This window comes from Alosa alosa, chromosome 22 (genome assembly GCF_017589495.1).
Source record: "Alosa alosa isolate M-15738 ecotype Scorff River chromosome 22, AALO_Geno_1.1, whole genome shotgun sequence".
Classification (NCBI taxonomy): Eukaryota; Metazoa; Chordata; class Actinopteri; order Clupeiformes; family Clupeidae; genus Alosa; species Alosa alosa.
In genome coordinates this window covers 4,914,754-4,942,120 of record NC_063210.1, presented here as the reverse complement: position 1 = coordinate 4,942,120, position 27,367 = coordinate 4,914,754, and the positions used below count along the sequence as shown (strand labels likewise).

Below are 27,367 nucleotides of genomic sequence, written 5' to 3'. Positions count from 1 at the left end.
CCTCAGAGGGTCAAAAACACACAGCATGGACCATTATCACTCACACACACATCCACACACACACACACACACACACACACACACACACACACACACACACACACACACACACACACACACACACACACACACACATGCCTCATTCATACAAGAGGATTATGACTGAGTGAGAGTGAGAGAGAGAAACTCTTAATGTTTGCTAGAGGATTGGGATTACTGTGGAGGCACATACGCACAAACAAACACTTATTCACAAAGACAAACAGATACAAACAGATACATCGACCCAAGAGAACACAAACACACACACACAAACATTCCCACGACAGACAGCACAAACACACACACAAACATTCACACGACAGACAGCACAAACATAACCAAACAATGCATGTCTGAAAGGTGTTGATGGATAAATTATCGTTTTATATACGTATTCATAGGACACACACATACGAACACACCGACACGCACCAGCAGTTTCCCAGCAGCCCTTGCAGTATGTCGGAGGGGCGGGGTGTCCGGAACACACTCCACTTGACGCCGCGCTCCTTGAAGTTGTTGCAGTTGATCTCATGTGGGCGGAGCCACTTCTTGATTCGCTGCTGGACACTGTCACTCTCGGGGAAGCCGACTGAGTGCGGACCCGGTGGGAAGCTGTCATCCACAAAGTTAACTGCATTCTGAAACACACACACACACACACACACACACACACAATTACTCACTGCATTCTTCAAGTTAACATTCCTGAACAGTCAGACCCATGCAGACATGGCATGACCAAGTCATAAGTTCAATTTCATGAGAGCTTCACTGGTATGACCACTGCATTGTAGAATATTGTCTGAGGACTGAGAAACTCGTGCATATGGAACATACTGCCAGAAACACCAACTCAACTCATCCTATGTGCACCACAACAACCAGACCAACCAGTGGACAGTAGAGTGTGGCTACCCTACCCGAGCCAGACGGTTCGGGTTCGGACACGTTTTCCATTTAAAAAATGATGTTGGGTTACCAACAGGTCTGCATCACATGATGCAAACGCGGCAAGACTTGGGTGACGTTAAAAAAAAAAGTTGTTAGCCTAATGGGACATTTTAAGACAACAAGAGTCTAGGCCTAAGAAAGAAAACAAAGTCTAGGCCTACTACTGTATGTGGAGGTAGGCCTATTTGTGTTGCATACTTTGGTAAAGACATAGGCTACCAGTATAAGGTTGTCTCGTTCAAATGCAGGAGAGGATTTCCTTGAGTAGCCCCAATTAATGTCGATGCTGCATATGGATCAGTGACAGAAGGACCCTAGTTTCGAAGACTGTTGCAGATCATTTCAAGACTTTTCATCAATGGTAAGACTAGAATTCTTTTTCAATAGGCTATGCTTGCTTGGGCCTCTTGTGTTAATGTGTGCTTTGTGTGACCTGCGTGCGTGCAAGCTCATCTGATTCTGTAGACCATTAAGAATTCCATTTTGACAGTTGTTTAATGGGCTAAAGACAGGCTATCCACAAACGTCAACATTTAGTCACTAGCATGGGAATAACTGAGGCATTATCTGTGTCGGACTCGGGTCAGCTTCGGACATACCAATGAAAATGCCTGTCGGGTTTGGATGCTACTCTGTTGGACGCAGGCCGGGTGCGGACAGAAATATGCGGCCCGAACCTCTCAAACAATAGATTAATCAAACGTGACAGTACAACGAATCCTTGCGATACTGGGTTGGAGGAGCTGGTAGGTGGACAGTTGGTAAGTGTTCTTAACAGTCTTCTGTAATAAACTCTAGGTTTGCTAACTACGTTGTTGGTGCTTCGTTTTATGTGTAGGAACCCTGAGCAACCTACTGACTAGGTTTGGTGCTGTTTTGAACAATATTACTGGTTAAAAAAATGCTATTTGGGAAGCGTTTGGCTCACCGCCCTTAGCTAATCCACTGTCTGGGGCTAGCTCTGTAGTGGTTGATCAACAAAAAATAATGTCTCCATGACTTATTTGATGTGTTTTAATGCATAAAAGACCCTGGGTCAATTTTCGCCAGAGTTACACTTTAAGTACAATGGTAGAATTATCCTACCCATTAGAGAGGTAGTGGTTATGCATATTGGTAAATATGCCTGAGTACATTGGGTGTCTGATAAGATTGCCACCACATTTTGCTTGTTTTGCTCTGATTTTAGGCATAGGGTAATTGGTGGAAAAATATATCAAGGGGACACTGATATGGGTAGCAGTAAGAGTAAAGCTATTAATCTTCCTAGAGAGGTGGAGAATCCAGGGTGTCTATGGGACACGTATAGAAAATATGGATCTGAATGTGTAGATGGGCATTTACTGGGTAAATGGAATAGGTGGACTAAAGGGAAATTTCCTTTCTCTGGAGTGTTGAGCATAGAAAATGTAGGACTGTGATGGAGAGTAAGGTTAGGAGAGGATAAAAGGAAGCAAGCTTAAGAGCAACCTCAACCACTTCAGCCTCAGTCACCCCCAGGACCACAAGCACCACAACTCGCTCGGCCAGCTCCTGTTGCGGGGGCCATTGTCCCCAGACCAGCACAGCTTCCTGTTAACCGTCCAGTAAGACAGGGTAGGGGGCAGGTGGGCAGGTGTGGAAAGACTGGGCTATGGACTGGATGGAGTGCAGGGGGTCAGACGCATATTGACTCTTGATGATACAGATGATGAGGACATTTATTATCCGGCTATCCCCCTACTACAGTAGAGTTTCCAAGCCCCAATTATCCAAAAGCCTGGCCAAAATGGACTATTTGTCAGTGCGGTTAGGGCTTGGCTCCCTGAAGAAAATGAAATCAGTAGCAACAGCTCTCCCAAAGCCAGAAGAGGACATAGAGGAATTCATAGAAACTGTCAAGATCATGAATAGAATTTACAGACCCAACACAACCGAAATGGCGCTATATTGTCCAAAAAGTGTGCCCCGCATTGGTTACAGGTCAGAGAGATATAGATGGTACCTCCCCAGCTGTCCCGGCTAATGATCAAGCTAATCCTCCAGTGCTGGCCCAACCATCAGGTGAGGACAGGTATCAACAAGCATTAGCTGATTTGTTTACTGAACTAAAACTAATAGGGCGGTGGTAGTGTAGTGGTTAAGGAGCTGGGCTAGCGTGCAGTAGCCTGAAAGTTGTCGGTTCAATTCCCAGCTTCCAATCAAGAAGTGCCCTTGAGCAAGGCACTTAACCCCAAGTTGCTTCGGGACAATGTGATCCCTTGTAATATAGCTGACATATGTAAGTCACTTTGGTCAAGAAGTGTCTGCTAAATGTAATGTAATGTAATGTAATGTAATGAACTGAGAACTTGTTATATAGCCACCCAGGATTGGACTAAAATGGCCATTTCTCAAGGTTCAAAGGAAACAGCTAAAGAGTTCTTGGGAAGAGTAGCACAAGCAGTGAATAAGCATGGGGGAGGGACCACCAACGCACAACAGAAAAAAGAATTGATCAGACAGTATTTCCTCCTAGGAGGGAGAAAGGACATCATGGACTATGTTAAGTCATCTTGCTACTTTGAGTACTGCGGCTCCAAATGAACTGTTACAATATGCTGAAAATAGCAAAGGCTTAAAGAGAAGAGTGAACAGAGGAAGCAGGATGACTTTCATGATGCAGCGCTCAGTTTCTACCACAGCAGCGTGCAGAGAGGTGGAGGAGATGGGTGGAGAGAGGTGGAAAGGGAGGAGGTGGAGGGTATGGACGTGGCCATGGGGCTAATCAGAGGGACAGGGCCATAGAGTGCTGGGAGTGTGGAAGCATGGGCCACGAAGCACGCCACTGTGGCTAGGCCAATCAGAGACAGTACTGGGGTCACACATCACAGCAGCTCTCTCAAACTCCTGTCTGGACCCTGTGGTGACACTTCTGATTTACAACTTGAACTGTTTCCTCAACTCACTCTGAATACGACAGCACAGCCTAAACTATCTCTCTCTGTGAATGGAGATCATTTCTGTTTTTTTGATTGATACAGGAGGAGCAGAAGCTGAGCAGGGGATAGAGCCAACGCCATTATGCCGTGCCCCTCCTCCCCGTGTAATACACCTATGCGCCCTATAAAGAAACCTTACTTAGCAATACTTACAACTTGTTAATGAGGCTGTTCAGCCAAGACATCCAACCAGTTTGTATTAACAGAGATAAGGAGGTTACAAAACCCCTTAACCTTTCAATGGCCTAGGCTATGTTTGTGTCCCTGGGGTGAAGACAACCCTACTGTACAACGGTCTCCTCACTCTCTGGAAATGTCCACAGAGGGAGGCTTCAGGGACACAGAAGAATGAAGGGAACCATATTGTCATAGCATATATGCATGGTTAAACTAGACATTTCATTAAATGAGAAACCTATATAAATATTATACAACACTTGTTTGACATTTCATTGGGCACAGTTTCATAAAGACGTTTGTATGGGTCAAAATGCAACAAACAAACAAACAAACAAACAAACAAACCCACACACACATCCACCCACCCACATACACAAGTTGGGGAGAAGGGGTGACAGTGGCCAATTCACTGGTCACAATCATCCTACAGAGGCAGAGAAAGGCCTTGTGTTGGTATGGGTGGCAGTGTGTGTGTGTGTGTGTGTGTGAATGACAGTGAAAGAGAGACAAAAAGATAGAGATAGAGAGAGAGAGAGAGAGAGAGAGAGAGAGAGAGAGAGAGAGAGAGAGAGAGAGAGAGAGAGAGAGAGGGGGTTTTTGACTTTTCAGTTTACTTCACCATCAGACAAAGAGGGAGAGAGAGAGAGAGAGATAAAATGGTAAAAGAGTGGTCACTTACTCATCCAGCAAGAGTCCATCACTTCCCTTCATTCTCTCCACAGCATTATGATAAAACCTCCATTTCTAGGAAATGTGCATGTACATGTGCACACACACACACTCACTTCATTATTTTCATTAATATCAGTCTCTTCCTCAGTCTCTCCAACCTACAGACAATCCAACTCTAATGCATTATTCAATCTACAAGGCGCGCACACACACACATACAAAACCTTCCCTGCTCTCTCTAGCGCATACACAAAGGTATATATTTGCACACACACAATCTAAGGATGAGGTGCATTCAGTTATAGGCCTGCAGGGGAGAGAGAGAGCGAGAGAGAGAGAAAGAGAGAGTGTGTGTGATTATGTCCGCTTTGGGGAGCTGTATAATTGCTGCTATGACTGTTTCTAAAAATACACCTCTGAGTTCACCTTAGTGTGAACGCACAGAGTCACAGAGTCATGGATGAAAGGAGAGGGAGATGGAGAGGGGAACAGGGAGAGCGATAGATAGATAGATAGATAGATAGATAGATAGGGGGGGTGGAAAAGAGAAAGATGTAGGGGCTGAAAAATGAGGGGAGTTTACGAAGATCTGTTTAACTCTATACATGTGCACACACTTGCTTCTGAATGAAAACATTAATCACAATGTACAGATCTCAACTTAATGAACAGATATCTTTTCATGCTCCAAAATATTAATTTACATACTATGTGTGTATGTGTGTGTCAGAGAGAGAGAACACATACATCTCTGCACCTCTGTAACCACCCAATACTGCTTGGCCCCCATCACTGGAAGAGTAGTTGGATTTTCTTGATGAAATGTCATATTCATTTCTGTACTGTTTGGTGGGTCTCCATTGTGTGCGGATGAGGTCCATAATCACACTGACCGCCACTCAAGCAGAGAGTGAGCCTGGCCTGCCACCACAGGCTACACATCACTCCACTCTTCCGCATGGAGGACCCCATTTCAGGGTGTGTGTATGTGTGTGTGTTTTCATGTGTGATCCAATGTGTGTCCACTTAAAAATGGGTAAGTTGGAATGGCTGACTTTGAATTTTGACTCAGCAAATGGTCATTCGGAAAACCAATGAACCAGTCAAGCAGATATGTGGGGAACTGAAGTTTGCCTGAGACTTGGAGAGAGTGTCGCTGGGAGAGCTTGCGTGAGCGGTAACACTTTATAATAAATACACACAATTCATCATTTGTTAAGCATATGTAAACTATTAGTAAATGGTCTGTTCATCATTTGTAAACATTTTGCTCATACATTATTCCTCATTAGTAAAGCATTTGTACACACAGTGAAAGTCGGTATGGATAAAATTGTCTGCTAATTGAATGAATGAATGAATGAATAAATGTAACTTTTACATTTCATTTGTAAATGCATTGCAATGCATAGAAAGTCCTCACTTTAGATGAGCTCACAGAATATCATTAACTAACCACTTGTAACTCCTGAGTTAATCATGAATTATAGTATTAGGAGGTGGTTTCTAAAACATGTATCCACATCCGAACTAATCATTAGTGCATGTATGTAACAACTGTTAAATAATGGAAATATTACTTCATCAACAAATTACTATTGCATCATTTATTAAATATTCATATTTATTTTAAACATATTTTAGATATAGGCTTATTTACTATGAACCATTATAACTATAAACCATTTATAACTGTGTGTACAAATGCTTTACTAATGAGAAATAAGTAGTATGAGCAATACTTTACAAATGACAAACAATCCATTTACTAATAGTTTACAAATGCTTAATAAATGATGAATTGTGTGTAGTTATTATAAAGTGTTACCGTGTGAGCTTTGATAGTCAGGATGAATACAGTTGCCCTAATTTTCTTTGAAACATCAAGAATGACGGAAAAATGACTGATCTGTGGTTGATGCATGAGAAATTGACAGTAACATTCTTTGTAGACCTTTCAGTTTTACTGTCCAATTGAACTGCATTTTTTGCTGGGGAAATTACACAACTAGCTAGTTAACTAGCACAAGTCAATGATGGAAAGATGGAAAAATGGGCAAATCTCAAATCCCATTTGGAACTACGGGTAAAAATAGACCTACACAAGAAAAATCCATTCTTCCCTGTAGGTGGTCAACATACACACAGCAAAATGTTCCAATCTCTGTTGGGAGCCTCTTTAAGTGGCCCCATTTAAGGTTTGTATGAGGGATTCTGTGTAGTTGTGTGCCATACAGCGATCCCATGCTGTGCCATCTACAGTTACACATTCACTGTTAACAAACCAAAGAAAGGGTTCCCTATGTAGTCTTATGGCGCTTATGCTCAGAGGAGTTATAGGAACAGTTTTAGGACTGGCACTTCAAATCAGAAGTGCTGGCACTTAGAGTTATAAGACTGGCACTCTCACTGTGAGGAGCTCACAAGTAGATTTCTCCCCACAGCATTTCCACAAGCTACAGCGAGCGAGTGATTTGAGTGATTTCAATAAAAAACCTTTCTACACTCGAGGAGGCTAAGGGCCCTGCTCAATGAACCAGTAGCTGTTGGTAGGCCATCCAATGTTCATCTTTGGAGGCACAAACAGATTTCTCCCTATGCCCCAAAAACCACAGCCGCTTGGCTGAATGAAACTGATCAGTTGTCCTAATGGACAGGATGTAATTTAGGCCACCGTCCTCTCATCCATCCTCCTGCCCTGCACGCTTACAGCGTCTAGTCCCTGCCATGATGCACACCTGACTGAACTCAGCAGTAGCACTCTTCAGTCGCTGTGCATCTGCTTTTAAACAGCTAATCAAGAACATTCCAATTACTGCAACAACAAAAAAATATATAAAACATATTTTTAATCAGCATACTTAGAGAAAACATCTGACAAGACATGCAGGACAGAAGAAAGACGGAGAGTAAGCCTCGCTCATTTCTCCTAAGCCCTGGCTACAGGCCCCATCACACAAAGCAACTGTGCCCACTGTGTGATAAACAACACCGAAAGAAGCAGACTATTAAATCAGTTTCCCCAGAGCCTGTGAGTACAGAACAGAACTTAAACAGTACCGTTAGGGAGCCCAGTGTTTTGAAATGAGCCTTCAGCGGAGCGCTGTTTGTCCTGCCCCCTGCCAATGTCGGCATTTACCAGCGCCTTTTGAAGTCGCCGCTCCCACCGGTCCACGTAGACACAAAAGAAAACAATCCTCTTGTCTTCCACACAGACGGCGTAAAATGCCAAAGAAATCAGCAAACCATGTATGTGTTTGTCTGATACTCCACTAATTGGGCCTGAAGCTGATTTGGTGTTGGGTGGGTGGGGGCACTTTAATCAGATGCTGTGGCCACTGAAGCTGCTCTGTGGGGGTCTGGCTCAGGCACTGGCGGGTTTAATGCTAAGTGTGTGTGTGCTGCTAGCGGCTCCGCCAACGCTCGTTTCAACGGGATGATAAACGATTCGCTCAGCCGGCGCTGCAACCGTCGATTTCTCACCAGGGCAAACAACAAGAGCCACCGACAGGCAGCCAGCCAGGTACCCGACATCAGCACAGAACAGCATCAGCAAGTCCTGTGCAAGAGGGCCAACACGCAAGCACGCGCACGCACACACACACACACACACACACACACACACACACACACACACTTGCATGTGTGAAGGCTCTCACCCTCACCCTACACACACTTGGTTTCAACATCAACACCTTGCATGTGTCAGTGTTCACACTCACACCTAACACACTTGATTTATGCACATATGGCTGAAACACACACTCTCTTTCTCTCTCACACACACACACACAAACTCACTGACCTCAGTAGAATTGTGCACATATCTGGGTTGCCCTGTCTGCACTTTTCCTGCCAATTTGGGCTATTTTTAAGATGTAGCTAGCATTGGAAATGAGGGGTCACAGGGCCTGGACTCAGGGGCTAATTTTCAAGGGAACGAGGTTCTCTGCCATCTCAGCATCCTTTCTGAGCCCAGTCAGCCGCCATTCAGTGGACGTGACAACTTCTGATCGTTCAAATGGAATTTGTTCTAAGGGGAAGCCAACCCTAAAGCAATGATTCACAATGAGTGCAAATAAACAGCCCAAAACGCTAGGCTAGCATTCACACACACTCAGCCCTAAAATCAGCCACATCAGAGGACACAGTTCATTCAATTAAAGCACAATGTGAGTTTGCATGTGAGCACTTTCAGGTCACATTCGATTTACTCTGTAGTACCAAAACCAAACATTAACTCACGCACATTCAATACTTTAACATAATTGATATGCTACGAAGGTATAAACACACACACACACACACACACACACATACAATCTTTGCAGCTGAAAATGTCTCCCCCAAGGCCATTTAATCAATGTTCACATTATCTCCATCTTTCTCCCAACAGAAGTGAACAATTCAATTTCAGCAACTCACAGTCCACATGCGTGGACATACACACACACACACGTGGAGTCTCTGTGGCCATACCTCTCTGCAGAAGCTGACGATGTTCTCCCACAGCTCCTTGGCCTCTCCCTCGTCGGTGCGCCGGGCGGGCCTCACGCGGGACGCTCTCAAGGGCGCTTTGAGCTGCTTGCCCAGCTTGGCGAAGCGTGGACGCACTGCTGCTGCGGCGTGTGGCAGGCGGCGCAGTGCTTGGAGCGGCCCTCGTTGAGCAGCGTGCACGCCGGGCACGCCCACTGGCCCCCCACCACCACCGCCGCCACCACCAACGCACCCCCCCCGCCGCCCACCGCCAGCGAGCAGCCCGCGGCCGGCGACGACGAGGACGACGAGGAGGAGGAGGAAGAGGACGAGCCCCCGGCTAGGGAGGGGTAGACGCGGGCGGTCTTGCGCGGGGCGGAGACGGGAGTGACGGAGGAGGAGGAGGTGGACGAGGGCGGCTTGCAGTGGGAGGGTTGGAGGCGCTGGGCGATGATGGCGGAGGAGGAGGCGGAGGAGGAGGTGGAGGAGGAGGAGGTGGTGGAGGAGGAGGCGTCGGTGAAGCCGTGTAGCTTGGAGGAGCCGCAGGCGGAGCAGTGCGGCGTGGAGGTGGGGTTGCGGAGGGTGCACTTGGAGCACGTCCACGAGCTGAAGTCCGGGCTGGAGGGTGACGCCGGCGTGAAGCGCAACGACTCCCCGACCAGATCGATCACGTCCCCCGCCGCCGCCACCGCCGACGACGAGGAGGAGGACGAAGAGGAGGAGGAGGAGGTGGTCGCCGTGGACGACGTGGAGCGGATGGTCGAGCGGCAAGCGTCGCAGCGGCCACTGCCCAGCCCCGAGCAACCGGGGCACTTCCAGGAAGGAGGCGAGGTGACCGGACTGTGCGCGTACGTGTGCAGGTGAGGGTGTGTGTGCGGGTGCGCGTCCTCCTCCTCCAACACGCTCAGGCGCTTGCCGAGGAGAGGCTCGACGGCGGCAGCAGGCGTGTGCGCGTGTGTGTGTGCGTGTGTGTGTTTGGCGTCGCCGCCGGACTGTCTGCTCGGGGGCGGCACCTCCCTGCGGCTGCGTGGGACGGGGTTGTTCTGGAGCGACGCGGGCGGGAGCGAGGAGGAGGAGGAGGAGGAGGAGAGGGGCGTGACCACCGGCTCGGGCGTGGCCGGGAGGGGCGTGTCCTCCGTGAGGTCAATGAGGGGCGTGGTCTGGCCAACGGCGACGGAGGAGGAGGAGGAGGAGGAGGCGGCGGGTCCAGGGAAGCCCAGCACGGGCGTGCGCACCTCGGGCACCACCAGCGCCTCGGGGGGGATCTTGGGCAGCGAGAGCTTGCGTGGCCCGCCGCACGCCGAGCACGACATGGCCACCGGCGTGTTGTGCAGCGTGCACCGCGGGCACGCCCAGCCCCCGGCCACGCCCCCAGCCACGCCCACCTCCACCACCACCTCCCCGTTGGAGCAGGCCTCCAGCCGCCGACACGGCTCCTCGGCCCGCGGCGTGCCCTCCCCGGGGCTGGGCGTAGCCGACGGGTCCTGGGGCACGGCGGCGGTGGCGGTGATGACGGAGGCCTTGGCCGGCGGAGCGGGCGGCACCTGGGGCAGGGCCAGCTGGGGCCCGTTGGGCGCGGCGCTGCCGCAGACGGAGCAGGTGCCGGCGGCGTGCGGGTTGGTCAGCGTGCAGCGGCCGCAGGCCCAGCGCGGCTCCTCGGCGGCGCTCAGGCGCAGGATGTGGTTCAGGTCGGGCTTCTGGCGCGGCGCTTCGCAGATGGAGCAGCGCGGCGAGCCGCCGGGGTTCAGGAAGGTGCAGCGGCCGCACGACCACTCGCCGCTGCCACGCACCACCGCCGCCATCGAGCCCGGTGAGTGAGAGTGACTGCAGAGAGAGAGAGAGAGAAAGAAAGAAAGAAAGAAAGAAAGAAAGAAAGAAAGAAAGAAAGAAAGAAAGAAAGAGAGAAAAGAGAGAGAGAGAGAGAGAGAGAGAGAGAGAGAGAACAAAAACATCATTAAAACTAAGTTTTACATTCTGACGCATAATAGCATTTTCCAATACAACATTTCAATTCCGGTGATGGGGAGGTTGGTCATTATTACTGTGCCTTGGTAATGCAGCTCTATTCAGATGCATTTTACATGGTGGAAGAGAGTGGAGAGATGGGTGGGGAGAGACAGAGTGAGAGACAACAGAGTGAGAAAGTGTTTCAGAGCAAGAGACAGCACAAATGCGAGAGATGTTGTCCTCTGCACAAGAAGAAAGGGTGCCTCTGGGGGATATTGAGGGCAGTGTGACACACACACACACACGCACACACACACACACAACTCTGTCCTTGGCCTTTTGTACAGTCTGAGAGAGCGCTCTCGCTCAGCACTCAAGTCACTGCACTGCATAAGCTGGCAAGTACGACACACCCACACACAGCCCCAAGCAGGCACGCACGCACACACACACACAAACACATAGAGTGAGAGACAAAAGCAACACACACAAAGCCCTGCTGAAAACTAATGCCATATATTTAACAAGCACACCCAAAGACCATGCATAATACAAGACACATCAAAACCTCTTCTACAGTTTCCTGCTGGGTTATATAGACAAAGAGTGATGTGTGTGTGTGTGTGTGTGTGTGTGTGTACGTATGTGTGTCTGTGTCCACTAGCACATGTCACAGTGAGCGCAGAGTGCTGTAGTGGGCACAGCAAGACACACACAGCAAGACATGTGGCCACAATTACTCAGCTGAAAACACACACATTCTGCTGCTCGCACACAAACACACACTTGGCCTTTGAGCAACAGTCATTAGTACAGACTCCTCAGGTCTGGCCACAAGCCCACTGTCTGATCCCTGCAGTCCTGCCATACACCACCAGGGGCGCTGTGGAGGCCTTCACTGGAGGAGAGAGAGGGCACATAAAGCTTCCTGTTCAAATCTGCCAGCTCTATCTAGGCTATGCTGCATATTTCAAGAGTGAATCTTTACTTGGGTTCGTGTGAATGTGTCTGTAGATGGGAATGTGAGAATGTCTATGTGTGTGTGTGTGGGTGTGTGTGAGTGTGTGAGTGTGAGAGAATGTGGTTATGTGTGACAGAAAAACAACCCAAGAAGTTCTTCCAAAATTGCCTGTTTGTGTGTGTATGAGTGTGTGGTCTGGTTGGCTTCATTGGCTGAGAGGTGCACATGTGAGTGTGTGTTGAGCCCCGACCGACCGAAAACTCTACATTCCCCTCTCAGCCACTCACCACCAACCACGTCACGCACCAGGCCTCAGCTGGAGAGGGAGCGGTCCGGTCATGCTCATATGATGCAAGGATGGGTGTGTGTGTGTGTGTGTGTGTGTGTGTTGTCTCCATGCATGCGTGCATGTAAAGGAGCAAATAAGTGTTGCCCCATGAGTGTCTGTGCACATATTCGTGCCACGGAGTGTGAGGGTCTATGGGTGTGTGTGGAATCAGATGAGGGTAACGCGCCCTGACATCAGAGTGACTCATCCCGTCTGCACAGCTCATATCAGAGAGAGAGAGAGAGGAGAAGCAGACAGAGAGGAGAGAGAGAAAGGCAAACAGACAGAGAGAAAGAGAGGAAGAAAGAGAGAGAGAGAAAGAAAGAAGAAAAGAAAGAGAGTCAGGTTCAAATAATACAAATACATTGACCCGTCTCATCAATTCATCCACAAAAATCTACAGGTCAGCCCCAACATCCTGTAGATCCTGGCCATCAGCTGGGGCAGGACCACAGTAATGTGGCTGTGGGAGTCAGGGAGAGTGTGTGTGCAGTCTGAACACAAAGAGGAACTACACGTGACCGTTCTAGATAGCAGAAGATAAACAAGGCAAAAGGCGGATGTCCACCGACTGTAGGGTAATAAACCGGTCATCACATATCCCCTGCACAAGACTGTAAAAAACTGACGCACCCCATCAGTCCATAAATGGAGGGGTCAAGCCACATTTCAAGTCATATTCAATAGCTGATGATAATTCTCCTGACCTTGGAAGAAGGTTTGCTGGATGTTCTTTTGCAATGTACCTGCTAATAGGCATAGGCTCGCATACAGTGCCATTCCACGGTGCTGCAACTCTTGCTGGTAATCTTCCTAGTTGGCTAGATACACTCAGCGTTCCCGGCCTTGCAAGCACAAGTGTGACTTCAAAATGTTTTTCCAGCTGGCGTGGCCAAAGTGCAGCCATACACACAAGATCGAAAGCAGGATAGGCAAGCTAGAAGCCAAGACCAGGAAGCAGGTGTGCTTTTACAGACACCACATGTTTGCTAAGTTCACTCATACATTACAACATCAGGCAATAGCACCTAACTCAAATCCTCCTAACCCTAACCTAACTTGTTATGATAAAACCCGAATGACACTAAATAACAGAAGCATTATGTCATAAACGTTTATGACTTGTTTATGACACGTTCATGACATGTTTATGACACGTTCATGACAAGGTCATGTCACTTTTATGTCGATACTGTCAAGTAAAGTGTAACCGAAGATAAATTCTTTTCAAAACAAAATTTAAAAATGGGCATCAGAGGGTAAGTAGTTTGTAGTAGAATTTGAGCTGATTTGTGAACTGTAGAGTCTGATTGTTTGACTAGACACACAAGGCTGGAAAAACATCATTTAGGCATCACACATGCAAGGCCAAGAACATCGAGTGTATCTGACCTGGTCATGTCAGGAAAGTTCAACAAGTTCTACTACCTACAGTGTAATAAAACTAATCCCCTAATCACTCCATTATATAGTCAATCATATCAAAATAAGGACCTCATCAGCCCTAAGGCGGTTTACTTGCTAAAAAAACAGGCACCATCTTTATTCTGACAAGCAGAAGCCTGTTTACCTCTGACATTCCAACAGCCCCAGCCCTTAGCTACTTTGTAATAACTGACTAATAAGTGTTTGTAAACTGTGATATTTCTGATGCCGTTTCTTCGGTTTTGAGAAGGACAGGGTAGTCTTCACAACCCCAAGGATGAATTTTCATGAGGCTCATTCAAGTTCTATGAATTTATTTGGCTACTCTGTCTGTTCGCTGCTAAAAGGAACCATTTTTCTCTAGCCTTACCAACGACCTCTCTAGCCACACTCTCTTCGCAGGGTCTGTTTGCTCTAGTACAGGAACAGATATTGCTTTCGCAGAGTGACATTGGAGTGCTCTGTGCTCACAACAAGAGCGAGTGAAGGTTCCACACACAGATGTCAAGGGAAGAGCGCCTCCGCAGCGCACGGGGGGACTCCATTCAGCTCCCTCTTCTTCCCACAGCTCATATTTACCTCGCTATGTTTGGCCAGTGTGGACCAAAGTCCTGGAGCACTGACGCACCGAGGGTTTGAGTGAGACTCAAAATACACCAGCATATACGTTCTCTTTGAAGTGATATTTTTGGGCTTTTTAGCCTTTATTCGATAGGACAGGGAAGAGAGGAAATGAGTGGGAGAGATGGGCAGTGGGTTCAGGAAATGACCTCGGGCTGAATTCAAACCTGGGTCCCCATGGGCACTGGACCCGTTTGTGGAAAGTGAGGCCGATGCAACCCCGGCTCTGCGCTACGACCGCCAGCATGCTGAATTCATGGTGATGGGATGCTTCACTGGAAAGAAATATGGCCTGAGAGTAGTCTCGCCGTCGTCAGGCTTCCTGTAAAGAGCGGAGCTCGCTCCACCCCCCCCCCTACGGCTCACCCTCAGCAGTTCCTCAAACCCGCCATCTATGGGACCAGCAGCACTCACATCCCGGCACAGGAGGAGAACACACTGACTCAGCACTAACGCACACACACACACTCTCTAGCTCAAAACACACACACACACACACACACACACTCTCTCTAGCTCAAAACACACACACACACACTCTCTCTAGCTCAAACACACACACACACACACACACACACTCTCTCTAGCTCACACACACACACACACTCTCTCTCTAGCTCAAACACACACACACACACACACACTCTCTCTCTCTCGCTTGCTCAAACACACACACACACTCTCTCTAGCTCAAACACACACACACACACACTCTAGCTCAAACACACACACACACACACACACACACTCTCTCTAGCTCAAACACACACACACACACACTCTCTCTCTCTCTCTAGCTCAAACACACACACACTCTCTCTCTAGCTCAAACACACACGCACACAACTCTCTCTTTCTCACACACAACTCTATCTTTCTCTCTCTCACACACACACCACACACACACACACACACACACACACACACAGTGGCTCTCCAGCAACTGTGAAAAGGTGAGAGAGAGGAGCACTTGAAGCAACTTGTTGTTCAAAAAGTATCTGTAAAACCCTTCTCCCTCTTTCCCACAGACAGAGTCTCTCACAGACATGCAGGCATGCACACATACACAAACTCACACACACCCATGCACACACACAGGAAAAATGTTTTCATAATTCATTCTCGGTCACAGCCTGCTTAGGCCTGCCTAAACGTATTACACTCACACTGGAGAGGAGTGTTTCAGCATAGGGCTGTGTCTGACCGTGTGTGTGTGTGTGTGTGTGTGCCTTTATGTTGAAGTGAGAAGTGAGTGCATATCTGCACACAGGCTATTCCTAAAGAGTAAATTGAGTTTCTGCACACGGCAGTCTGTGTGTGTGTGTGTGTGTGTCTCTGTGTGTGTGTGTGTGTGTGTGTGTGTGTATGTGCATGTGTGTGTAGTGAGTGACTGAGAGACTGAGAAAGAGAAAACTCAGCTGACTGTACTGGTATTTGATTGGTGACGGAGACAGAAGCTTGTTGCTATGGGGATGCACACACAGCATAAGGCACCACATAAACACTGTCAAGCCCTCAACACTGTGCTGTGGAAACATACACACTGAGCCAAGATAACCTCTCTCCCTCCCTCACATACAAACACACACACATAGGCAAACAGTCCCAAGGCCCCCGGGTAGATAAACTGCTTGAGTAATTCCAACTTCGGACTCAAGAAAAAAGGAATAACAACCAATGGCTGTGGCTGCATGGGCTGGTGCTGGTAATGTTCACAGTAGGGTTTTAAGCACAAGGACAATAAGCTGTCACACAGGCATGCATTATCTGAAACAGTAGCACACTCATATCCCTGTGGTCACGTGTGTGCATATGTCTAGTTCTGGGAAGAGACTGCTGAATAAATGACAAGCTTGGAGCGTATGGCCATCTGATACTCTTCCACCGAAATCAATAACAGCCCATTGCACACAGGGCACACACACACACACACACACACACACGGCTAACTGCACTCAAATGACTCAGCAACAACTGTTTTTTTTACTTCAGTGCCCCTCAATCTATCAGTGAGGCGAAAGGGACCTTTATATTTGCTAGTTTGAAACAATAAACATTGGAGTGTGGGTATGTGTGTGTGTGTGTCTGTTCAATGGATGTCCACGGTCATGGAACACTGAAGAACAAAACCATGCCCTTGGATCTCAGAATACAACTGGAGACAGTGATGTTCTATGCAATTCTACTGAACAGACCAAACAAGTAGAGCAGGCACTGGACTCTAGGAAGTGCTCTTTATGTGGACTGCCATGTTAAGAGTACAGGAAATGAAAAGAAAAAAAATCCCAGTCCATGCCCAGTTTCCTCCGAAGCACACTCAGAGGTGAGCAATGCCCCCACACACACACTCTGTTCTGTACAGAGTAGCTGACTCATGACGCAAAGAAAATGCTTGGGGGTTGGGGAGAGAGACGATGAGCACGTTTCTCAGGGAACTGGTTAATGTCTTCAGCGGTGCTGCTGTCAGTAGACATTAGCATTTCCACTGCTGTAGCTCTGGTTCATTCACTGAGTGGGTCAGAGCATCCACAAATCATCAAAGACTCGTGCTAGCTAGGAGTGTAGTTCTAGTAGGTTTTCAGCCCTTTGGTCTATTGAATACTGCAATGATTGCCATGACCATGACATGGTCACTAAAAGTATGTACTATGGACTTTGGACCAAATTAAGTCACTTCACCTCAAGCCAATACCACTCTGCTAGCAAGCCATTGTTTCTCAACAAAGTAACATGAATTCACACTCACTGATATTAATAAAGCTAATACTTTCTTTAGAGAATAAATAACAGGTACACTCTAAGAAGTAATGTGTTAAAATGACACATTGCTGTGTGTGCTCAGGGACAACACATTTTGTGTCAATTTCAACACCGCAATTATGTGGAGATAGCCGAATTGTGTGACTAGCTGGGTGGGTTAAAATGTTGTTTGTTGAAATTTGTCTTTAACCTTTCACCCAGCCACACAATTGCGGTGTTGAAATTGACACAAAAATGTGTTGTCCACTGAGCACTAGGGCTGGGACAACGCGTCGACGTAATCGATGACGTCGGCGCAAAATATGAGTGTCGATTTGTCAAGGATAACATGTGCTGCTAAATATTTTTAATTTTACACCTTCAGTGTTTTCCATACGTTGACTAATCTGTGGCTGGGCACCAAGAAATCAAAACCGGCCACCACACATTGATGTTCTATGTTGTAGTCCTACTAAATTAAAGATAAGATAATTTCATTGAGCTGCACTTTTTACTCACACAGCCTTTCCTCGCCCCGCCCGCTCTCTCTCGTAACGAGCCCGCAGCTCCTCCTCTGCATGCGCATTTAACAAATTATTCACCATTGTTGTTGCCACATTAAAGCACTGCATAGAACACAGTGGGCTAAATTGCTATTAAACCTTTCTTTTAGCACCGCGGACCATGCTAGCATAAATTTGTTCAAAACTGCAGCATTAAAGTTAAGGTAAACTCTGCTAAGGTCTTATCACAACATAGTACATTGAGGAGACTAAACTAAGTTAAGTTACAGTATGCAATCAAGCAGTATTTCAAAGCTAACGTTAGAATACTGTTTGGATGTCAAGTTTAGCATGATTACTTGCAGCTGCTTGTATTCGTTACTCAGGCTCATTTTATTGACTCTGAATGTTTGCAAAATCCCGATATAAATGGAAAAGTGTTTTCCAAGACTCAAAAGCGCTTGTCCAAAGGAGAAGTATGAACCGTTATTTGAACTAACTACGTTATGCATCCACACATCAGCAGCCTTTTAACTGTGTTAATTTTAATTGCAAGGATTCCCACACGAACGTCTTAAAATGACTCGCAATGCACTCAATTAGACATACACTATTGAACTTTATTGAATGCTACCTCTGACTAAGAATGCATTACTTTGCACTTGTATAGTCTTTTATTTTGGAATCTTAAGAGCAATAAACATAATATTGCAATGTTAAAGAATTCATGTTTTTTCATTCATATATGTAAATAAACATGTATAAGTTGCTATTAGTGAATTAATTGGAAGATAATCGATAATCGAAATCGAATCGGACTGAAAAAATGAATCGTTAGATTAATCGATGCATCGAAAAAATAATCGCTAGATTAATCGTTTAAAAAATAACACATTACTTCTTAGAGTGTAGAGCTAATGCCATTACGTCGATGCGTTGTCCCAGCCCTAGTGCTCAGGGACAACACATTTTTGTGTCAATTTCAACACAGCAATTGTGTGGCTGGGTAAAGGGTTAAAGACAAATTTCAACAACAACATTTTAACCCACCCAGCCAGTCACATAATTCGGCTATCTCCACATAATTGCGGTGTACCTAACAATATAAGCTACTGGAGAAGCACCTTATGGCTAAAGCTAATGCTAGCTGGTTGGGGTCCTCTGATTTGGTGATTACAGTGGTCAGTGTAGTATTCAGCCATCTGTCCAGCCTAGCCATCTGTCAACATACCAGACACACACACACACTATCATTTTTCGTGACAGTTACTCCCAACTGCCCACAGAGGAGTTCACTACAAGGCCATTCCAAAAACAATTATGTGGGAATTTCGCCTCCTGCTAGCTCCACCCTCAGACATTCAATAACCCAAGTGGAGGCTGGATGCAATAGATTCATATCTGCGTTATTTAAGCATGAGGTATACTAACACTGTCATTAATCACTTCCCCCATCACCCTCAGAGCTTTTGCTCACTAGCTTCAACAGCGAGACTGCCGTGTCTTACTGAGCATAAACTCTACACACCCAGACTATCAAAGGGAAAAAAATCTAGTCTTGTGATATGTTCCTACACATTCTCTACAAAGGTGCCAGATAGAGGAGTATATGTGCTCTTTGCAGGAACCCCTGAGGACATAGCTGATCAAGCAGGTGTTGCCTGCCCTGGCTGCTAGGTGGGCTACCGAGGAGGGGACTGCCAGTGTCCCTCTCCACTCCTCTCCAGCTTCTCAAACACTGCTTTGTGTACCTGCGGCTTTGTTTGCCAATTTGAGATGACTCAGATCTGACACCTAATAGGAAACAGTGAAGGCAGGTCAGGTCCCCCAACAGTGGAGTTTACCTCCTGCAGCGCTAAGAAACAGGATTTAGCCATTGGTTATCAAACACTTGACAGAAATCTGCCTCAAAAAAACACACCATCTAACTGATTCAGTTTGGTGAAGCAGCATGGGTATCATTCCCCAAGAGACACAGACACGGGCATACAGAAACAGAAACACACACACACACACACACACACACACACACACAGAGAGAGAGACACACACACTGGCTTCTATCCAGGCTTGTTGTATTCAGAGGTCTGGGTAAATCTTGTGTGGGTGAGACTATGTGTGAATGGAAGCAGATGCCTTCATGTGGGTTAGGTTACCTGCGCTCTCTGTGTGGTACAGGAGGATTCTGCTGCTGGCGCGTGATGAAGGTGGTCCCCCACACTGGGCTGCTATGGCTGTTCCTTAGCCAGCCTACAGAGGGGGCGCCCGGATAGGGTGCCGGACGGAACCCGTGTTCCGACTCGGTCTCTGCTGTAAGCGAAGAGGCTGAACTTCCCATCGCCACGACAACTGCGAGCAAGCTCCGTACAAGGTGTTTACCCCTGTGACAGGGCAAATATTAGCCGACTTCTTTCTCTTTCCTCCCCTGAGGGGGTGAGGGGATGCTCAGTTCTGAGTGTGCACACACTCTCTCTCTCTCTCTCTCTCTCTCTCTCTCTCTCTCTCTCACATACACCAGTACAGGAGCCACAGAAAGTCATGTGTTCTCGACCATCCTGAAGCCCCACTCCATGACCTAGTGGACGGACTGAAGTCACTCAATGAATCTGAGCGACAGTGGAGGTCAGGAGGCCATGCAACATCAGGCTGAAAAAAAAGAACCCTCAGTCTCCGAAATATGTTTGAGAAAACACAGAATGTTCCGGAAAAAAATGGCAACCAATAGTCCATGAAAAATGACAAGCATTAGAGTTGTAATCTCCAAAGAAAGTGTAACCGACTCAGGTCATGACCATATAAATGACAGAATCATTGGAGAGAGCCTAAGGTTGTCAACAGATCCTCTTGATGATGATGATGATGATGTGTTTCTCTGACTGACCATACAGGTTGGCAATTGCAAGAGAACCACAATGCATTCAGAGACAAGTGCAGGGTTAAAACGCCTGTGCTACACTCCAAGAGCTTCAGAATGCATCGTCTTGCTGCTTCAACGAAAACTCTTTGGCGCTGTCGGTATGACCCAGGCTCATCTTTCTCCAGCTGCTGCGGGGATTACTGACTATCACGCGCAGACTGTCCCAAGCCCACTCCTTAACGGATACGGTTTCAGTCTTTTAATGGAATGTCTGTTCCACCGCTTGCATGTGTCGCAAGTTAAAATGCATGCCAAAAAAATCAGGCTATTTTCTCTTATCAAACAGCAATCCAGCTACGATGGTAAAAACACAGCAACACAGCTTAAGTAGAGGGGGTTTCAAATAGGGACTTTCGTTGGAAGACGAGGGTGGAAGGTGTAGTTTGAAGCGATTAGAGATCGGCGTCCCGTCTCGCTTGTCAAATCCAGACTGGGTCAACGGAGGATGCGAAGGATAAACTACGGATTCTCCTCAAAACACGCTAGATATTTGGCATCTATTAGGCACCACAGACCCGCGGATAACCCCTTCCTTCCCCCTGCTTACTTTCAGGAAGAGCTGCCTCCTCGGAGACAACCGGAGGTTCCGCTTCTGCTCGACTTTTATTACTGCTACACTGAAATACGCATGGGCGAGAAATCGCTTCTGTTAACGGTCTGTAGTAAAACATGGACAAAAATATACAGGTTTCTGATCGCTACAGTACATCTACATGCATGTTTAATACTTTGGTTGCTAACTATTCTATCGAAGTCAATGTTGGCTACATAAAGGCGAACAGGTCAACTGATAATTTTGGGTGACAGTAGGCAACCATCCAAATGAAAAACAGTGCAGCGTGCAGGCACAAGTACCAATATTCCTTGTCCCAAGCGACATAAAAAAAATCGCGTTGTAGTTTTAGAAGAGACACTGAGTGTAAGGCCTTGGATGATCTACTGGAGTCTCAGTGTTATTTTAAAAAAAAACAAAGACAGACATAGCACTGTGCTTCATGGATAAAAGGCTTGATTGGTAGGAAGCGTTGGCGAAACGGAGTCGTTTAAATAATAAAACACGTTTCCCAGTTCAGCAGTCTGTCAGATTTCTTACTTGAGCTCAACGTTCATCCGTTCGGGATATTTTTTGGAGGGCAAAGCCGCCCCGCATGAGAACCCACGATGCGTTTAAACGTCCAGATGTGAACGAGTCCGTCGTGATTTGGTGAGCTTCCAGATCGATTGTTTTCCACCGGTCCCAAACTGGCGTTTTCTTTCCATTATGCCCCTGTCCAAGATGCTGCAGCCCAAAGGCTCCGGTTTACAGACGTCCACACACACACCACTACCCACAGTGCATCACTCCAACACAGTCCTGTGTGCGCGACTGTGTGCGTGTGCGCGACCTTGATGTTGGTCTTTGCAGGGGAGGTTGTTTTCATTGCATTATATTCATGGTTTTCTCTTCTCTGGGGTTTACACTCGCTCGATGATAAGGGCAGCGCGCGCAGATGCAATCTCTAGCTGCCCAGCGGATTACTGCCAGTCAGCAGCGCACATGCGCAGTGCCATCAAATCGGGCGACGGGGCGTCTATTCAAGAGCTCGAACCGCACAGGGACCGGTTCAACACAGAGGGAGGTAAGGCATCTAACGCCACTAATTACGTGTACAGTGACGTGACGTGAAGTGAAACTGGGGAGAAAAAAAACTTAAAGGATAAATCTTGCATCAAGGCAGATAGAAGAAACAGTCCTCATAGAAGAAACTGGCACTGTGAAAGCAATGTGAAAGCACTGTTTGATCATGATCAGGCCACTGAGCTAACCTAGATTCCCTCATTTTCTGTCCCACTCTGTGCACCCACAAGAGTGCGCGCACACACACACACACACACACACACAAACTGTCAAAACAGAACTCATGGTCTGGCTCACAGACCAAAATCATAGGACTAACATCTCTTGTTCTGAGGCCCATAAAGCATCTCATGCAAACACAAGCTTGCTGGAATTTCTGTTAAGCTACTTTGTGACAGACTAGGGTTTATATAACAACATAGACCTATTTAGCTCAGCAGCTGCAATTTACCAAAGGTCATTCAGAGAGCTGCCATTCTATCATCAAACTTGATTTCTCTCTGAATAACCTGGCATGAATAAGAGAAGCCTAGTCCCTAAAATGCAAATAATCTGAGGCCTGTGTAATGGTTTCCGGTAAAACCACATATTTTATGGTTACCAGCATTGAACTTAAAGTGACGTATAGTAGGCCTACAGGTGCTACACGTTTGAACGTTTGAGACACCTAGCTATTAGAAATGTTCTACATACCAAAAAGAACAAACACAATCAAAAATCCACTTGTTGAAAATGCTATCTATAAAAGTCAAAATCTCTTCACATATATGAATGTATATGTGAAAAGGATTGAGAGAGAATGCCTGTGATCTCTTTAACACATAAATCCTGATGAGATAAAGCCTATGTATGAGAGTCTCCAAGTGAATGTGTGTGTGTGTGTGTGTGTGTGTGTGTAAATGTGTGATCTCACACTTTAATATGAAGCTGGTTCAACATAATTCTTTGCCTTCTGATTGACATAAACAGATGACACACACAGACACTCAAAACCATGGGAAAGTAGCCTAGCCATACACAACCACTCCTTCAACACCACTGAGCTTCTTTGTTTTTGTAGCACCTGTTACATTTCTAGGACCACCTGCCATATCTGGGTAAGTGAGAGACTGACAAACAGAAATGTCCATAGAGAGACACAGAATGAGAGCAAGACAGCTAGGAAGTGTGAGAGGCCGGTCAGAAGTCTCATTTCTAATAAACATAACGAAAAAACATTGGCCAATTAACACTGCAATACATCTTAAAGATGCTTAATGACACAAATGCTTACACTGTGAAACTGTCTAGGTAGGCTATGCCCTCAGAACCAAGGAACTGACTAGTCAAGAAGACCATAGGTACATTAGCTGTAGCCCATGGCTAACCTCAGTCTAATAACTAAGGGATTGTTTGTTTAGGTGTCGTCATTCACATTTCCCTCTACTGATTTTAAACTTATGAGCAGCAGAAGCGCCCCTTAAATTCGTGGCGGGAATTCCCTGCCGATACGTCTGAGGGAAGTTGACCTGGAACAGAAACCTAGCGTTGGTTTTTGTGAAAACCGGTCCACTAGGAAGAGACATCTGTAAACAAAGGCGGCGAAACGATACTGATGCCTTTCTTGTAGTAAGCTTCGCCGCCTTGGATACAATCCGTTTAGCCTACTGCCCAGATTACCTTACCTGGAGAGAAGGTGTTGAAAGAAGATCTGAAGTTCCAAGGCGAAACGGAGCTCCCTTTCTTTGATTGTCGACCGGAGGGCTGTAGCAACTTTTCCTGCCCTTCCAATTATCTACAGGCTCAAGTTATTCTTTCATTCTCTCCCGTCTAGCTTCATGGGAGTAAGCATCATCACACAACTTTGCCCTTTTTCCGTCGATGCATGTTGTCGTCAATCGATGTTCTGAGGTCAATGACAGGTTTGTTTTTTTTTCCAGACCGTCGAATTCTGTTTCGTTTTTGAATAGAGTTAATAATCTTGTACGTTACCTCAGTCACCCTAGGAAGGCGATCGCTAGGGAGCAAACTAGAAAGCACTCAACGTGCTTTGCGTAGATCGTAACCAGAAGCCTCTCCGCATGTGGTTTCGTCTTCGCATTGAGTGTTGGAGAATATGGATTTTGGAACGTCATTTCCCACAATGCAGCGGTTCAACGCTACAACAAGGATATCCGGAGGTTGCTGTCAAGCCAAGTGGAGTTGGCTCCAGCAGATCCCCAACGGAGGGGCTATAACGAGTGAAATCTCAGCACGTGTGACAAATCTTCAGTAACTCAGTGAATAGGTCTATCAGATTAAGATGTCTTATTTAAGCAAATTGCGGCGACAGCGGAGGGTATACAGATAACCACGTTTCCGTCATCTTGGCTTGCCAACCCAGCTTTTTTTCTGAAAGGACATTTCCCCCAGTTAGCCTGACCCTGAGAGGAAAAAAAACCTGCCAGCTCTTTGATAGTCTACACGATTTGGAAATTGTTGAACTTAGAATCAGTCTAACAATGCTATTGGTTTGGGTTGGCATTAAACATTGCTTAAAGATTTATCCAATTTCAGTGGATACATGTAATGGCAATGCCCGATACATAGCCTACCTAGCTTATTTTCAATGGTGCGAGATTGTTGCGATGGAGGCACGCCACCCAGTGGTAGGCCTATCAAAATACATTTCTTGGAAATTAGCCTACTTGATGTCTTCCTTTGGAAACCAACAAATCCAGACATCTGTTCAGATATTTTAAGCATATTTTCAAACGAAGACGAATTTGCCTTGTGCTTGACTTTCAACAACCCAGAATCTTACATTTTCATTGTTAACACAGGGCACCAAGTCACAAAGTTGCCTGACAAAAGTGATTGCAATATTGATTTTTTATTAATGTAATGTAGGCTAGTCGCATCTCTTCCCTTTAGGTTTTACTACCCTAGCCAGTTGAACCCTAAGTACGCCTGTAAGTGCAGCTTTTCCACCAGGGTCCTGTTCAGTGCCTTTGGATTGCCTCCACTTCCTTCACCACTGCTTTATCTATTCCCCAGCCCTCACCTTTCTCTGTGCAACAGCTGAGGTAATGTCGATCTTATCAAGTAACTGTCTAGTCAGTTTTTTTTGTGTGCATTTTCTAGCCCTTGGCTACTTCCTTCTGCAACCTCTCCGACTGCAGATCTCCTGGCATCATCATAGCTCATCTTGAGGTCACATTTGTTGTTTCTGTGTCAACTTCCTCTTCATCTACTCCTTCCACTCTAGCTTACCGTTTGCACTCCTTTCTCTCCAGTCTTTCCTCCTCAAGTCTACTGTGGTCTAGGGCCTCCAAACAACTCCTCATGTCTTCATCCTGTCTTACTCTCTCTTGCTTGTCCCATTCAATACTCAGTGCTTCCTCCCTCTTCTGTTCCTCTCTTCCTCAAGGTGTTTCCTTTCCTCCTCTCTCTTTCTCTCTTCCTCGTCTTTGATTTTTCACTGAGCATCCAGATACAGTTGATTGGTGTCAGCTGATTGCTAGCAGGCTGGTCACCTGAGTCTGATCTCTCCTGCTGTTGTCAAATGTGTGATATCCTGCCCCGCATGAGTAGCTGTTTGAGTGCTGTGCTTTTCAGCAGGGTATCTTCACAGATTTTTTGATCCGGTCTTCTCAGGTGAACAGAACCAGAGCGTATTTTGTTAAGTCCTTCTGAGTCCACTTCAGGGTGTTCATCTCTTCCTCTGTGAATCTCACGCCAAACCTGATGACCAGCAGGAAAGCATGGGGGCCAAAAACGGACATTCTCTATCTCCTCCTCAGCGTTTTTGTACAAACTACGGCTAGTTTTTGAATTGTTGAATAAACATGCTCACCAGAATTGCAGTTTCTTACGTCAGTGGTCACTTCTAGGATCTTTTTCAATAGTGCTCACCAGAGAAGGATACACAGAATGGCTTTAATCGTAGTATGACGTTCATGACAATCTGACATGATACAAAGTATAGTAACAACTTGAACAGATTATTTTTACACACAGGACACCATGGAGTAAACTTGTAGACTACCACCACCCCACCACTTTAATTTTTCTACTCATAATTAGTTGGATAACTCATAAAGCACAATTCGTTATGAAAGCACCAAAATCACCCTAGTTACAAACTCAGGGCTGTAGTATAGGTTAGAGGAGCCTGAAGCAAACTGTCCCATTTGATTTCCAGTTCAGACAGGAATTAATGTGGGGGAATGACAAGACTCTTCTTACCCCTCTCAACTCTTCTCACTGCCTCGGTGGAAGTGTACAGTGGCTATCAGTAGGCTGGTGTTATACCGTGTAACAGCAGGGGGCTAAATATGGTACCGTGTTTAGTGCCAGCAGAGCCATGTCAAATTATGCAGACACAGTAGTTCCATAAGACAGTGCCACTTGTTTGCTCACGTTGCGTGCAGGTAGCTACCTAGGTCATGTGATCTGACTGCCACTTTTCGGTATCTGCTTAAGGATCACAGATACAGCAATTACCCCAACGTGTTTACAAAACAATTCAAGTCCACCCTATGCTTTGAGTCCTAGAGAACATGTTTTTAAGTGATAAAAACAGGGACATGTTGAGTGATATGTATGACAACAGAGTATAATGTTTTGAATTTAGGTCCTCTACAACAGCTGCAGTTGATTAAGATCTCACTGTGCAGTCTTGTCTTTCAGAATGTCTTCTTTGACCTGCCATATAGCTGTACTTGGGTGAAATTTAGATCAATGAAATTGTAAAAACACTTTGGTTTGTATTCATTGAAGAGCAACATTTTCAATGAGATCTCACCTGAGCCCATTGAGTTTTTTTGGGGGGGCTTTTTATGCCTCTAATGACAGGACATTGAAGAATGACAGGAAGTGAGTGGGAGAGAGTCAGGGTGGGATCCGGAAAGGACCCCGGGGTCGCCAGCGTACGGTGCAGGTGCCCCAGCCAGTTGAGCCACAGCTGGGGCCAAGTCCATTGAGTTTAACTTAAGATCTCAAAATACTCTGTCTTTCTGCTCAATCGATTTTATCACCTTATTTCTACTAATAAACAGATGAAA

The 27,367-nt window shown here is 46.4% G+C and overlaps 1 protein-coding gene across 1 annotated transcript in view; it reads right to left on the bottom strand.

Moving 5' to 3' along the window:
* capn15 (calpain 15) overlaps positions 1-22,223 on the bottom strand; it is a 38,224-nt gene extending 16,001 nt beyond the window's left edge. Inside the window, 4 exon segments of the mRNA XM_048232868.1 lie at positions 475-683; positions 9,288-9,413; positions 9,416-11,108; positions 19,965-22,223. Of these exon segments, the coding sequence (XP_048088825.1) occupies positions 475-683; positions 9,288-9,413; positions 9,416-11,108; positions 19,965-20,146 (2,210 nt within the window). The 5' untranslated portion in view covers positions 20,147-22,223.
* Between the last annotated feature and the right edge of the window lie 5,144 nt (positions 22,224-27,367).